Here is a 16,458-nt window from a genome sequence, read left to right as displayed (position 1 = left end):
AGAGGCAACACCAGAGGGCTACAGATTTCTACTCTCAGGGGTTTGCTAGGAGTCTGTCTGGTTGGAAATTTTATATCATTTTATAATGATCACACTGTTCTGCAGAGGCCAAAAGCACTGAGTTCTTAGTGGCTTGGAATCAGTGCTTAAGACTTCTCTTTCCTGCACCTTATTAAGCCAATTTCATCTTGCTTTGCCTATTATGATTAGAATTAGTAGACCAACCAGCAGCACTGCACAGAATGGGTTCCCCAGTGCCGACTGAGAAACAGGAGCTGTAGCAACTCCTTAAATTATCCCCAGAAGTGCCTTTCTGGTGAGGAATTCAAAAGGAATCTAAAATACTTCACAGAATGTCATCTTCTGTTCTTAGTTTAATCCAGAAAGTATTTCTTGGGCAATTTCATAGCTGGCCTTATGAGACGTCGCACGAGTGTCAACTCAGTGTTACTCATTCTGGGAAACCTGCAAGTTAGCCAGGAACATATGTGGACCTGAGCTATTAGGAGACACTATTAAGAAATGAATGTTGATCCTACACTGAGTGCTCGGGGTGAGCCTCAACCTGAGGGGCGGTGGGGAGTGCCGTGGACAGGGCAAAGGAGACTTCACGGAGAGGGCTTGGTCTGTGGGTGCAAAGGAAGAGGCAAGGTGGGTGGGGTGGGAGGGCAGTGGGAAACAGATCAGTGAAGCTTCTACTAAAGGCTTCACAGTCTCCTGTATTGGTCTGGAACCCGGGAAGGCACAGACACTTAAGGCTGATGGAATGTGCACTGGCAGCTCATTGATTTTATCCACTGTGGCAGAATTTAGAGCTGGGGTGTGAATTCGCAACACTGGAAGGGAAGTACTATTATCATCCCAATTTTACCAAGAATGGGATCTAAGTCAAGGAGAGATTATATAATTTGCCCAAGGTCACATAGTACAGATAGACCCAGGATCCCAAACCTAGGACCTTCTTTTTGCACTCTACCAACTGTGCTACATCCCCAGCCCTTTTTAAAGTTTCGTTTTGAGAAGTTTTGTCTGAGAAGTTGCTGAGGCTGGCCTTGAAGCTGCAATCCTCCTGTGTTAGCCTCCCGAGTTGCTGGAACTCCAGATGTACACACCCAGCAGAACCTGTTCTTAATCACTGTGCTCAATTTATGAATTTATTAGAGGCCGATTCTCCTTGTCTGTAAAATAAGGAATGCGGTAATCCCTTATAGCGTTGTTGAAAGATTAGAAATAATGAACAAAACATGCCTGACATCTAGTAGGCACTTAACAAACAGCAGCCTGTGTTGTTATTCGTGATTGGCCCTGTGGCTATATGAAACCCACCACATCCCCACCCTTTGCTGAGCCTTGGAAAGTGCTGCCTGAGAGCTTGCAGGAATGCAGATTCTTGGGTCTCTCCTGGACCTTTGCATCAGAAGCCTATGGGAAGGGGAGGCAGAGAGTGACCCTTAATAGGCTTTCCAGGTGATTTGAAGACTCAATAACGTTTTAGACACTGGTGCTTGTCTTCTAGTAAGATCTTTACAATTTCTTCCAGAGACTCATTAACTGTGTCCTAAGCCAATGCTTCTCAGCTTCCATTTTGGGATGGTTCCCTCCCCCAGATTTCCAGCTTCCTTTTGTATTTTTTCATTTAATATTGCATTTGTTTCTCTCTCTTGTGGCGACCTGTTCACAGAGAGAGATCTGAACCAGAAATGGTTCATTGTTAGGCTTCTCATTTCCAGGGTGGTGTGCTAGGAAAGGATGCAGGAGAGCAGACAGGCTGCGTATTCAGGACACGTGGTCCTCTTCCAGCTGGGCTGAGGGCCAAGCTCTGTGGCTTCCAGCATATATGTGCCCTGGTTCCCCTACCTTCTCCCTACAGCACACACAGTGGTTCCAAGACGCCCGAGGATCCCCAGCTCCATGGGTGCCCAAGTCCCTTAGATAAAACCGCGTGGTGCTTGCGTAGAAACTGCGCACATCTTCCTGTATGCTTTGAATCATCTCTAGGTTACTTATGATGCCCAGCATCTCAGGTGAATGTTGCATAAATAATACTGTATTGTTTAGGAAATAATGAGAAGGAAGAGAGTCTGTCTGTGCTCATTACAGATAGGATTTAAAAAAAAATATTTTTGTTTTGAGGTTGGATCCATCCAGGGAAATGAAAGATCTGTATACAAAGGCCATCTTCCCTTTCTAATGTCAGACTTTCATTTTAAAATAATAGGAAAGTACTTGTGAAAGTGCAAAGGATCGTAGTAAACTCAGGTATTAACACAGCCTCTTCTTCTCTCTTGGTAGACATTTTGAGGTTCAGAAACACTTCGTTCTTGGCTCCTTCCCTCTCCATCTTTACAGCAAATTCTTCCTCCTTGTCGGCCGGGAGTGTGGCCAGATGTGCTTCTGGAATGTTCCCCCTGGACACGCTTGCTGCCCTGTGTCTGTGAGTAGAGGTGTCCGAGGCACCTGGCCCGGTGGTCTTCTTGGGACCCCTTTATCAACTTCCCCTCCCCCACTGCATTTAGTTACCTAATCTCCTTCACGGAACCATGTCTGGCCCATGTGCCTTGCCTGGATGTTTGTCCCCCAGACCCCTGTGTTGGAACTTAACCCCAATGTAGTGGTTTGGGGAGAAGGACGGAGACCAGAGATCCACGGAAGTTTATTCTTCAAAGCTGACACACAAAGGCCGTCTGTCCATAGAGAGGAGAGAGGCCCCAGGATGTTGGGGTGTCCCGCTTTTGTGGGGTAGGGGCCTGGAGTTGTAGCTGTGGCTCAGGGGTGTTACGTCAGAGCTAGGCGGTGGGAAGAGCATGGGATTGGCTGAGGTCGATGGCACCATGGGGCTTTCCAGAGTCAAGGGGTGGTGTGCTTCTGGAATTGGCTTAGGGTTATGGTACCATGGGGTAGGTCACTAATGGGGGTGGGAGGAGTTCCGGTAAGAAGTACAGGAACTCATGAGATGGCTGCTCAGAAGTTAAATCAGTGCCCTGTAGGGCCTTTGGAGCCCTCATGAGTGGGATTAGTGCCCTTAAAAAAGGGACCCCAGAGAGCTCCCTGGCCCCTTCTGCCATGTGAGCTCAGCTAGCAGTGCCAGGAACTAGAGAGCTGGCCCTACCAGATCCTGAATCCACTGGCTCCTTGGCCTTGCTCTTCCCAGCCTCCAGAACTGGGAGAAATCAAGTTCTGTGGTTCATAAGCCACCGGATCTGTGGCACTTTGTCACAGTATCCTGAGTAGGATAAGGAATAGGAAGGTCTCCGTTAATCTTCAGCAAGAAGAAGCAAACATGTACCAGGGAAAGGTTGACCACACCCATACCTGGCTGGGTTTCAGAACCACTGAGACACAAGTCCTGTCCTAGAATAGTCCGGAGCTTAGCTGTCATGTGACTGCAGTGAAGATGATTTCTCTGATTGGAGGTGTTGCCTCTCCTGTGAGTATCTTGCGCTTTCCTTCTTGTTTGCATTTTTAATTGTTCCTGAGGACAAAGCAGATAGATGTGGAATTGTCAGCTCCTAACAACGGACTCATTTGACCATGTTTTCCTGAACAATTCATTCCTACTGTCTTCTTTGTTCCCATCTCACCAGCATCGAAAACCACCTTTATAAAAACTGGCATCCATCTGATAAATGAATAAATTGGTTTAAATGACATTAAAAAAAAAAAAACTGGTAAGGAAGATTTTTTTCCCCCCGAGTTTATCCACCGCTGTATTTTTCTCTTATATTATTTTCCTCACCCTTTCCTGTGTGCATTAGTTGGGTTCTCATTGATTTTTAAATTTCTTACATTTATAAAGTATATTAATCCTTAGTCATATCGCTGCAAATATCTTCCTCCGGGTTTGGTTTGCTTATGATAATTTTTCCAATGATAATAAGGAGTTAAGTGAAACTCATTAATCTTCTCCTTTGTCATTTTTTCATTATTTGTTATCTTTAGAATGTCATTCCCCCCCCCCCTATTAAAATTGTTATGAATCCTCAGGGGGGGTGTGTCTCGGCTCCTTCCCCCGCCCCTCCCTTTGGGGTCAGGGAGGTAAGGCCCAGCCCTGTGTCTTCTCCTGCAGCTTTCTCACCTTGCTGGGTCTGGCACTCCCTCTGGCTGGAACCATCCTCGTGGCGGCCAGCGGACAGGGCCCTGACCCTGGGACTTCACCAACACCTGGGACACCCTCCACCCAGTATGGGAGTGTGCCTTTGAGAGAGGCAGAGAGCAGGGGGCCAAGAAGCAGGTTCCAGTGGATGGCTTGCCCCACCCATCTCTCTCCCCCGGGAGCCACCAGTGGAGGAAAAGGTAGGCGCTTTGCATTTTCATGAACCTAAGACCACCCAAGAGAGGTGACTTGGTTGGAAAATGACCCCTCCAGCGCTGGGTTCTAGGGAATGCCCAGCAGCTTCTAAATGTCACTGAGGAGGCCGGCTCCCTGCTGCTCACAAGTCCGCCTTTGTTTCCCACCCGGGTGCCCAGGCAAAGCAAGGTCACCAAAAAGGCCTCTTTATTTCTTGGGTACAATTATCCAGTGTGTTTTTGTGCTCATCAAAGACTAGGTCAGGACAGAGCTCAGGGTTGTGCTGTGGTCAGTCTCAGGACAACTCAACAGGGCTCAGAGGTGCTTCTGCCATCACTGAGGTAAATAAATGATTTACACACAACCTGAAGCCCGGGTAGGGGTGAGGGTGCAACACAAGCTGATTAGTGGATCTGAGCCAGAGACACATGTCGCACGAGGCTGGACTTGAGAGGGATGCTTTATATTTTGTTTTAGTGGGAAGCCACGGGCACTGACTTCATGTGCACCTGTCCATCTGCAGGGGAGAGCACCTATGCACACACTGCGCACAAGAACTGCCTCACGGGGCAAAGACCTCTAGGACACATGGAGGAATTTGGGCAGATTCTCTTTAGGGCTACACAAATGTTCTTCCTTAACTTGAATGAGGGCAAAAGAAATTTAAAAAAAAAAAATCAGTGAATGGGCCAGAAGAAAATGATATGGGATAAAGTGGCTTTAGGGAACATGTCCATGGTGGAAAGCATAGCAAAGATTTTTTTCCTGACCCCCATTTGCATTTTAAACAAAAACAACAGCAAGGAGAAAAACAACAAAACATATTGTGTTAAGCTGGAGATAGTCCAAGGAGGAGCTGAGAGGCCCTCAAGGTCACTGGTACCCACTTGTTCTCCAAGTCAGAAGCAGTTGGCTGCTCCCCAGGATGCAGCTATGATGGAGGGCAGATTGTTTAGCTCCTGGGCAAGGGTCCTGCTGCCCTGCAACATCGACACATGGGTCTGGTTTGGCCTGCTGGGCCCTGGAAGATCAACCTGGAAGGTCAACTCTCCTGATGATCCTGTCAGATCTTGAGAGCAATTATGGTGACTGCCCAGATCTTGGAATCTCTCAATGACTTCTTGCACGATGGAAGTTCCAGACTTTTCTCTGCTCTTCGTTGGGTGGCATGGTCAGCATAGCAGAGGGTACAGGCTCAGAGATCCCCATTAAGCCTGCCTTAATTGCTAACTCTGACCTTGGTCAGACTGTTTGACCTCTATGAGCCTCAGATGCTACATGTGTAAATAGGGGCACAAGATGGGACTTGTTGAAGGAACTAAAGGAGATTATATGAACTGACCTCCTCTGGATTCATCCTCCTTTCCCTTATTCTCTTCAGTTAAACCAGGAGAGGGACAGGTTAGGATTTTGATTTACTCAGACCTTCTGCTTGGACTGCGTTGACCTTGCTGAGTAAGCAGCAGGGTCAGCTGGATTTCAGAGTGAAGGGAACGGAAGAATCCTGCCTGGCTCTCATCAGCACTTTGCCAGCCTCCAGAGACCCCACTTCAGACCAGTCGGCAGGGTTGAGGGCAGACACACCTGGCGTGGCGTCAGGCATCCACTGCTGAAACTTGAGGTTCCTCACCCGAATTGAAACTCTGTGATCAGAGAAACCCAGAGGTTCTCAAACGTCAGTGTGCATCCGGATCACCTGGAGGACTTGTGACAACTCTGATCACTGGTCTGGGGACTCCCATTTTGAGAACCAGTGACCACATGCATTATTTCATCTAGTCCTCCCCATGTCCCTGCGGTTTGCAAAACTTTCCATTTACAAATGAGCCAAATGGGAATCAGCGAAGCTGTCTTCCCTACAGACCAGTTATTTTCAGATGATTTTTATGACCCTGAAGGTTAAGTTCATCCCTCAATAGAATTAGAGAAAATAATAATAATAACAACAACAACATCAACAACAACAACAATGTATTGAGTACCTGCTCACCCAGGTGGCACTGAGCCAGACCTTTGGCATTATTCTAGAATCTTACTAAAACTGTCCACTCTAAAAGTGAGGAAACTAGGATCAAAGAGGTTAGAGCACCTGTGGGAACCTGGCAGGCCCTGGTCCTGTGTCTGTATCACAGCACGGGTCTTCTCAGGAAACCGAGGAGGAGTCAGGTGACACCAGGTGTAGAAAGCTGCTGGCTGTGTGCAGTTACTCGCCAAGTCTGGTGCAGGATGATTTTCCTAAATGAAAGGGTGAGTGCTGGGCCTCTGGACAGAGGTACTTCGCAGTGAGTGGCTTCGTGGAAAACTCAGATTTACCCCTAGGACCTCGAAATGCTAGGTAATTAAGTTCTTTCATTTAAGAAATTGATTTAGATTTCCAGAGCTGGGTTATAAACCAGGTCTCATTGGTGAATAAGTTTTAATTCTGCAAAGACACATTGATGTCCACAATGTTTAAGGCACTGAGTTCTGTACAGGAAAAACTGTGAGTCTTTTGAAGCTGGTCTGAGCTTCAGAGATTCCTATTTCATAATTCCAGCCACTTAATCTGCTCTTAAAATAGGTCAAATTAAATCTTAAAAAAATACAGGAAATAAATTAACTAGGAGTGAGTGTTCATTCCTAAAGCAATAAGGCTCAAAATAGTGATAGCAGTAGCTGTGATCTCATGTTTTCTGGGGTTTGATCTCTCTTCAGAGTATTAGCTCCTTTGTTCTTCATGATGATCCTGGGATTATAAGATCTACTCTGAGTCCCATTTTGCAGGTGTGGAGACAGACACAGAGAAGTTAATTCTCTTTCCAGAGATCCCAGAGCTAATAAATGACATCCAGATTCAGAGCCAGGAACACCTAGAAGGCCTCCACCTTAGTTATTGTGCCATCTCTCTCGTCTCCATGCCTGTGTCTGGACCAGAGTTAAGGTGTTACTGTGGGTAGTTCATCCTTGAGTGAACACCAGCTATGCCACTTCAAGTGGAATACAGGTTCTGTAGATCAGGTAATTACTTACTGATGTCTACCTTCTTCCCCCAACCTTTGTAAAGGCTTGGGGACAGGGACTGGCATCCTGGGGCCTCATGCTGGACAGTGCATTCTGTGCAGGGCTCTGTGGGGCACCCACCTCAGGTCAAACTTGTTAGGGAGGATCAAGGTTCGGGGGTGGGGAGGTGTGCAAGAGTCTGCAGATGGGTCTAGTGGGGACCATGGAGATCTGAGTGGAGCGGTCCAGGGTTGGAATGAGAGCTTCAGGTGGCTGCCAAGATCTCTGTGTGTTTTGGCTCCTGTTAAGGAGTGCTGTGTTGATAGGGCTGGCCTTCGGGTGGACAGTAACAACTTTGCTCTGGCCCAGGGTTTCTAGGAGCCGTGGATCATGCTCTGCAGTGCTTTTCTTGGCAGAGGAACATGCCGGCCATCTGGACTACAAAGATGCCAGGAGGCACCTGCCCTGCGCTGAATGGCATCCGGGTCTTAAGTCTCCTCTGGATCATCTCAGGACACACTGGCCAGATGACCGCGTGGCTGTCTTTGGGTGCGGAGAGCTGTGTGCCTTCCCTCTGAGAGCTGTCAGGGAGGAGAGAACCTTCCATGTGAGATGGAGTTGGGCCATGGGCCATGAGCATGACAGCTCCCCTGTTTGAGAGACATAGCCTGTGACCTCTGTAGTGAGTGGCTCAGCGGAGCCACTCCTAGGTATAAATACTACATATAATCAGATACATAGTGATTCCTGGGTATTATATATCATCCGTCAGAGAGCTGGGTTTCTTTTTTTTTTTTTCCCTACCTGAAAACAGGCAAGCATAAGTAAACCTGATTTGCTGGCATCGAATCAGCCTATCTTGACAGCCCTCTGCTGCCACGCTCTACCATAACCATGCTGCTCTCTAGCAGGGGACCACACATGAGTCAGAATTAGAGAGGGGGCTGGTCCAGGGCAGACTGAAGGAGCCTCCTAGGTGACCTGCACCTGGACTGACGTTGCTAGAGTCCATGGGGGCTGTAAGCACAGTGAGAGCACAAGGGAGGTCACAGCCTGAGTGACAGTGACTTCAGTCAACACCTTGGTTCCCAGTCTAAGTTCTCTTAGTGAAGGACAGTGGCTCATAGGGCCTCCCAATGCACTGACTGTTGATGGTGTTCCTCTTGCTTTTCTGAAATGAGAAAGCATGTGACTTTCCTCCATTAAACAAAAAAACCCTGCCTTTTCATGTTTGTTACAGATAACGTGCTTGAATGGAAAACCAGAGTGCTTAAAAACCCATTGTACCTTTATTCTCGGAGTGGCCCCTTCTATCTTGGGGTTGATACCTTCTTCCTGATCAGGTAATCAAGTTGAACTGCATTTGCCTCTGTTTTGCTGGTTCTGGGCCGTGTGCACGCACATCGCCGTTCTCACCTTAGTGAGCAAGGCGGATCTTCCACATTTACCTGCCTGGGCCTTTGCTTCTGTCCTTTTATAGACGGTGCTGCTGTCCCAGGCTACTCCCTTCAGTATCCGTGGTTCATTGAACAAGTTAGGATGACTCTAAGAATTGGGCCTTTGACAAAAGTCAATTTTCTTTACCAAAATTGTTTATTTCATTGGTTCTCAAAATCTGGTCCATAGACTGGTGCAGATTCGTGATGAAGTTTCTCATTCTCACTACAGTGAAATGTGAATAATGAAGAAAATGATGTGATGTTTCCTAAAATTGTGTTTATTTAAACTAATGCAAAGTTAAAATTTCCTAATTGTTTAATAAATGGCAGGCATTGTATTTAGTACTTGGAAGCATTACCTCACTTAATCCTCAAGAGAAGAGAGCTGCTCAAGGAGGGGGTGTGGTCAGAGGGACCTAGCACTGGGAGCTGAATATGTAGAGAAGTGATCCCTGGACTTGGCAGCTGGAGACTTTGGGTATCCTCATCAGGAGCATGGCCAGTGAAGTGCTGGAAACGGAAGCCCATCAGGGTGGGGTAAAGATGGGGGGAGGTAGAGGCACTTACTGTGGAGAGCTCTTTTGAGACATCTTGCTGTAAGGGAGAAAAGGAATGGAGTGGGGCTGTATGATTTGTGGGGGACACAGGGTGGTTGGTCATCCACAGAAGGCTTCAGGGCATAGCTATAGTGTTGGGAATGACTGAAGAGAAAGGGACACATGGGTACATGATGGAGATGCCAAATAACCATAGCAACAGAGCAATGTTTTCACATTTAAAAAAACCTTTTTTTCCAAGCCCAGGAAATTCAAAAGTAGATGAACCATGGTGTTAGGAGAGAGCTAGCTCCCAGCTGGGCAAAGCACTAGTAAGGGATTAATAATCCCCATCCAGCCTTGCAACACCTACCTCCCTACTCTCCTGGTGGCTTGCCCTCTCTTCTCCATCAGATGTCTTCTCAAATGTCACCTTCACAGCCAAGTGTTTCTTGTCCTTGGCCCCCATTCAAAATGAACCCCTCCAGCATTCTCGAGCTCATTTTTTCCTGAGATTTTATTTATGTAACATACTATTGATGGGTTGATTGATTGTTCTCCTTCTTTTTCCACTGGAATGTACAGTAGGACTTTTTTTCTGTGATGTGTGCTGCTGTGTCACCAGGGCCTGGAGCAAGGCTGGCCATAGAATGCTGCTCAATCATTGAAATGAATCATTTCTTCATTGTTTTATCTCAAGATTCTGCTGTGATAATTCTTTATAATGCAGAGCAAGTGGGGTGCAGAATGAGCTGAGACCTACCTGTGAGGGCAGTGGCTCAGGCTAGAAGGTGGCCGAGGTGACAAGAGAGAGCAGCCCAGTCAGGCAGAGTTCAGAGCACTCGGCAAAAAATCTAGTATTGATACAGGAGCCACTGGGCACTAGACTTTTCCAGAGAGCACAGTGGGGTCTGGACAGACAGGTGACGTACACAGTTTCAGGACACCTGTGATGGATCCCTGGAGGATGGGGAGGTCTGCCTGTGGCACAGCATCAGACACCAGAACTCTTTTCCCTGAAAGGGCAAAACCAGGCATGCACACATGCACATGCACATAACACACGCGCGAGCGCGCGCGCACACACACACACACACATACCCATGCCATAGGCTGGAACGGGTCTGACTGGCAGGCCTGAGCCCTGGGAGGAGAGCTGGCAAGAACAAACCAAGATGGCCAGAACCAATCTGGAGACTGGGAAAGCAGCCAGTAGGAGGGAAGGATGAAGGGCATGAACAGCCACTGGCCATCCTTGTGCCACCAGAGGAGCCACCGAGTAGCCTCATGTATCCCTATATCCACAGGCCAAAGTTGTTGAACTGCCAAACATCCACGAATACTCCAAATATGTGGGGACTGCCTTCCTCACATGTGGACTGGTCTGGGCGGAGGAGAGCTGAGCCTTTCATCAGTGATGCTCAGATCAGCATCACCTGGAAGCTTGGTAACAATACAGATTCTCAGGCCCAGCCCAACCCCACCCCACTCCCTCAGGGGGTGGGACCAGCAGTCTGGGCTGTCACAAGCCCCCACAAATGATCCAGATGCCTGCTAAGGTCAAGCCCCATATGAGCCCAGGGTGGGTGGGGGAAGAGCTGGGGATGACAGATGGGGGAACGAGGTAGATCCCGATTCCCGTCTAGAGTCAAAGACATTTCTTTCTTCTTTGTCCTTATTTGTTTCTATTTTTTTACTGCCTGTCTCTGTGACTTTTTTTCCTTCAGTATTTATTTTGTTCCTTTAGAAGGGTCCCATTTGCCTTTAATTAAAATTTTTATTTGAACCATGGAACAATATCATCTACATTTTTACAGATGAGAAATTCAGTATTTGGAGATGAACTGATTTGTCCACATCTCCCCAGCAAGTAAGGTGTCAATCAGAACCTAAGAATGCAGGTTGAGCGTGCCGAATCTGAAAATCTGAAATCTAAACTGTTCTCAAACCTTCGAGGACCAACATGATGCCACAAGTGGAAATCTCTCCTCGGCCTCATGTGACAGGTTGCAGACAAAATGCAAGCATACTAAACATGCTGCTGCCTCAAAGCCACATGTGCTACGTGTGTGTGAAATGAATGGATTTTGTGTTTAGACTTGGATTCCTTTTCCAAGATAACTCATTATGTACAAACGTTTCAAAACCTGAAAACACTCCTTGTCCCAAGCATTTCAGACATTCAACCTCTAATATGTTTTACATGGAAGCTGTTTTTAATTGCCACACCACTAATATTTATGCATCAGAACCAAGACTGCTGATTGTCTTTAAGAATAACTAATGGCAAGGTGGTTCTGACCAATGTGATTCTGAAATCTGTACAATCAGAAAAATGAGAAATTATACCCCAATTGATTCAAATGTATGAATTGCCAAGATCATTGTAATGTCATGTGTAGCTAATTAAAAAAAAAAAAAAAGAAAGAAAAAAAGAGTAACTAATGGTGGGGCCTGGGGTTGTGGCTCAGTGGTAGAGCACTCGCCTAGCACGTGCGAGGCGCTGAGTTCAATCCTCAGCACCACATAAAAATAAACAAATAAAATAAAGGTATTATGCCTAACTATAACTTAAAACATATTTAAAAAAAAAAAGAATAACTAATGGAGCCCAGCTACTTGGGAGGCTTGGTGGGAGGAGGAGGTCATCTTCAACCTAATGAGACACTGTCTTGAAATTAAAAATAAAAGGACTGGGGATTGTAGCTCAGTTCTAGAGGACATCTGGGTTCAATCCCTAGCACTGTAAAAAAAAAAAAAAAGTGACTAGTGGATGACTGTTTGGGATCCTTTCCTACCTCGCCAGCCGGCCTCACACGTCTCCATTCCCATCCCGTTCAGGACTCTGGGACGTAGCCTTTTGCAGCCCATCATCCTGCCCGCAGCCTGTTTTCCTGCCAGGCTTCTCAGCGCCCTTTGCTTATGAACCTGAAGGCTGGGCGGCGCACACCCGAACGCAGAGTGAGACCCAGGCTTTGCTTAGCAACCAGGCTGTAGAGAGGAGTGCCAGTCTCTCTGAAAAGAAAGGATGGCCCTGATTTATCCTTTTCTGAAATGAAGAGGAAGCCGGAATCAGAATTGGCTGTCCTACTTCCACCCTGCAGCACTCTTTCTTACATGTCTCTATAAATTTTGTTCCTATTATAATGAATCCAACTTGCTTTTCAAAGGCAAATCGTGCAGGGAGAGAATGAAGACATTCTCCAGCCCTCCAGGATCCCTTCCAAGTTGGGCCCAACACACGCAGCCTTGTTTTGCAATAGGAAATAAATTTGATCCTTAGAGAAACACCCACAAAGGTCATGGGTCTAAATGCCACAGGGTTGTGCAACTCACTCACGCACTTGCTCACCTAAAAGTTATAACTCAGCGCCATGACCCACCACCTCCGTTCCTCTTGCTGAACATTCTGTCCGTCATGAGTTTGCCACTGGGATGTGTTGGTTAAGAATTCTAACTGTGATCTTGAGCAACCCACTTAATCATCTCTGAGTCTCACTTTTCCTGTTAGGGATGAGGAATGATAATGTCTTCCCTTTGACTTAATAGACCTGTGAGTTCATTCACTCAGTAAACATTTATTGGAAGTAGTTCTTGGTGTGGCTGCAGAAGCAAAGGCAATCTCATTGGGGAAAGTACTTTGAAGGTGATGCCATACTGTAGAAATGGAAGTCCTTGACGTTTCTACTTGAAAAGACCAACATGGTAGCTATCAGCATTGTTGACCAAGTATTTCTGGAACTCCACCCTCCAGGAACTTGGCAACATTTCACTCTCCAAGCCCCACTGGGCCTGGGTGGGCCACATCACTAGTTCTGACTAACAAGTAGCACCTCGTATTGCCATTATGCAAAGTGCTTTTAAATCCTATGCTGAGAACTTTAAACGTGTTAAGACCCTCCAGAACTCTTGTTCTCTGCTATGGTCACTGGTGAACTTTCTTAACTTTCAGCCTAAGTTCCAAAGCAAGGAGATATCAAAACCCACGCAATTGGTTGTATGTTTCATGAGCAAAATAAAACAACCCAAACAACTGTTGCTTTAAGGTTTGGAGCTGCTTTGTTACTGCAGTATCACTTAGTCTATCCTGACTGACATGACCATTTATCAACAAATGAACTATATTATTGATAAGTAATTCCTCTTTTCTTTCTCTTAGTGGTTGGTTAAGTGCAAGGTCATTTCTAAAGATTCAACAGAATTCAGACAAAGGACTAACCCCTAAAGTCATACTCAGATACTTTCTTAATCGTCTTATAAGGTAGGTTTTTTATATAATTTCTTACTTCATTGTAGCTATATAATAAGTTCTTATTTTTTTCAGTGCTTAATCCTCTTTTGAAAGAATTTCCAAAGCAAAATATACTAAGAAAACATTTTTCTTCCTTAAATACAGTTGTTTTTTGCTGATTTAATGTGGTTCAAGTTCTAGCTGGGTGTGGTGGCTCACGCCAGTAATCCCAACGGCTCAGGAGGCTGAGGCAGGAGACTGGGGAGTTCAAAGTCAACCTCAGTAAAAGTGAGGCACTAAGCAATACAATGAGACCCTATCTCTAAATAAAATACAAAATAGAACTGGGGATGTGGCTCAGTGGTCGAGTGCCCCTGAGCTCAATCCCCTATACAAAAAATGTGTGTGTGTGTGTGTGTGTGTGTGTGTGTGTGTGTGTGTGTGTGTAGTTCAAGTTCTGGTAGAATAAATGCCATGAAATTTGTATCTTCCACTGGCAAAAAAAGCTCCTTTATTCCTCAAATAATGGAAAGCAGATTTTGATAAAAGTGCTACCAATTTCCATGATATCTATATGGAGAATCAGTGTGACTGCGAGTTGGCCGACACTGGACCTTGTAAATGAGAGTATGAACAGTAATGATAAAAATAAAAGACCACACAGCCAGGAAGGGAACTGGGTAAAGCTCAGCTGAATGGCCATTCTGCCGAGAGGGAGGCGGGAAATTATGGCTTCCTGTGGGAAGGGGGTTGGTTGAAGCAGAAGGGATTCCAAGATTGACACAATACAGAACCAGTGATGGCAAAGTGGCAGTGATAGAATGTGATGTCAAAGTTAAGGCGAAAAGGAGACTTCAACACCTGTACTCCAACTCTCCCATTTATACATCTTTTCAGTCCTGCTTAGAGTTGAGCTGGAACCCCACTTTCAGGACTCCTGTTCCAATCCCATCTTGGTCCACCACATTGTCCACAAAATAGTGAAAGCCATCTTCAGGGCGAGTTAAATGAAGTGGGCAAGAGCAGAGGCCATAGCTCTTCTGCTGACCTTGCATTCTGGCTCAGACGCTGCTGTGTGACTGAGTACGCATCTCAGCCTTTCTGTGCTTGAGTTTTCTCATCTCTGAAATGGGACAAATAATGGCACTCTTAACTTTGTAGGACTCTTACAAGGATTAATCAAGATCATGCATGTGAAGAATTTAGAAAATGCTTGGTGGGTAGTAAGCCCTCAGTGAGTATAAGCTACCATTGTTACTGTGGTTATTTATTTCTTTTCCCTTTTCCTTCCTATTGGTTAAGAATGAGGATGAGCTCAGGAGTAGACCTTGGTTGGCTTTTTACCATGGTCCTTGTGGTTTTTCCCAAGGCTCTATCAAATCTAGCCCTCCTCCTGGGAAGGATAGAATGCACCATGTCTTTTGGGTGACAGGCTCTGGGTTAAGCAGCCTGATCTTCTCTGAGGATTCCTGAAGGAGAGGGACTGGCTTGAAGGCCAAAGTTGGAGACCATGAGGGATTAGATCCCATCGTCTGGCAGGTTTCTCTGGGAAACCTGCTTCAGGAGAAAAATCTGGAGTTAGGATGGAGGAATCCAGGAGGGTTTTTACAAGCAGATAAAGAAGTGGGATAGGAGAAGCCCCAGTGGGAGAAGAGGAGTGGTGAGAACTTGTGGGTCAATTACTGCGATATCCAGGGAGGAGAGCAGGGTTTGGACTGGTGATTGGCAGAGGGAGTAAGGACTGGAGAAATCTAGAATTTCCTGGCCTGAGCAACATGGTGCCTGATGGAAGTACTGTCGGACAGAGAATTCTGGAACAGTGGCCGATTGCAGTGAGACTAGGAAGAAGATGACTCCAACTGACACCAACACACAGTCCGGACTCACAGCCTGGGAGGTCCCCAGGGACAAAACCACCAGGGGCTGGGACATTCAGGTGTTCTCATTCATGCCAGCAGAACTCCCTGATTCTACCTGGTTAGGGTGTAGTACTCCAAGAGGCCAGGAGGCTAGATCCTTCGTCCACTCACTCACTGGAGGCCCACTGTGTGCCGGGAACTGTTCTAGATCCAGTGTTTTAATACACTCCTCCCAAGTTGAGGAACAGAGTCAAGACATAGGTATTCACCATTAAGTTACAGCACACTAGTGAGTGGAGAACAGGTCCGTGGTGACCAGGGCCACAACGTGGTCATGTGGAGAAGGGAAGTGAGGTGGGGTCCTCTTCTGGAAGGGTAGTCAGAGAAGGTGCTTTGGGGCCAGGACTGTGAAAGAAGAAAAAGAATGTTCTAAACAAAGAATTGCTCAGGGGGAACCCAGTGCAAAAGTCCTGAGAAGGGGTGCGGTTGGTGTGTTGGAAGGACTTCAAGGAGCCCAGACACGCTCTTGGGAGCAGAGCGAGCAGCCTGGAGGGCAGGAGGGAAGGAGGCCAGAGGGCATGTTACGTGGGGCCTGGGGGAGCAGTTTCCACGATGTTTTAAGATGGAAGCCTTCGAAGGGGTCTGCAGGGGAGTGGTCCAGTCAGATTACAAGATTCACCCTGGCTGCAGCACAGCGAGCCGGGCATGAGGGGGCAGGGCTGGAGCGGGGAGACCAGTTGGGAGCTATTGCAAGTTATAAGAAAATTCAAAAACCCCACTGCTGGGGGAAAATCAGAAAAAAAGATCATCTACTGGGAAATGAAGGGCATAGACACCCGAGAGCTGCAGGATAATTCCAACTAAGAGCCACATTTAGAAATTGTTTTATATTATAGCTTCTGATGAACAATGTCTAACTGTAGTCGAAGATGATAACTAAAATAAGGGGGTCCCCTTCCAGCCTCACTCCCCACAGCACACACTTGTTAACAATTGAATTCTGTGGAGACTTTCCTTGTATTTGTAAGCACTGCCCCCTGCTTCCCTCCCCTAAGAGCATTGTCCTACATGTTGTACAGTTTCGCACGTGGCTTTTTTACTTCATGATTTGGTGTGGCTGATGTTA

General features: G+C 46.5%; 1 protein-coding gene across 1 annotated transcript in view; it reads left to right on the top strand.

Annotated features, from left to right (window-relative positions):
- Window positions 1–16,458, top strand: part of LOC113185913 (O-acyltransferase like protein) — a 50,016-nt gene that overhangs the window by 17,178 nt on the left and 16,380 nt on the right. Inside the window, exons 4-8 of the mRNA XM_026393197.2 lie at window positions 2,293–2,434; window positions 4,067–4,293; window positions 7,637–7,816; window positions 8,508–8,610; window positions 13,402–13,503. Of these exons, the coding sequence (XP_026248982.2) occupies window positions 2,293–2,434; window positions 4,067–4,293; window positions 7,637–7,816; window positions 8,508–8,610; window positions 13,402–13,503 (754 nt within the window). The remainder of the gene's footprint in view (window positions 1–2,292; window positions 2,435–4,066; window positions 4,294–7,636; window positions 7,817–8,507; window positions 8,611–13,401; window positions 13,504–16,458) is intronic.

This window comes from Urocitellus parryii, chromosome 13, assembly GCF_045843805.1.
Source record: "Urocitellus parryii isolate mUroPar1 chromosome 13, mUroPar1.hap1, whole genome shotgun sequence".
NCBI classification, from domain to species: Eukaryota; Metazoa; Chordata; class Mammalia; order Rodentia; family Sciuridae; genus Urocitellus; species Urocitellus parryii.
This window is presented reverse-complemented; position numbering and strand designations above follow the sequence as displayed.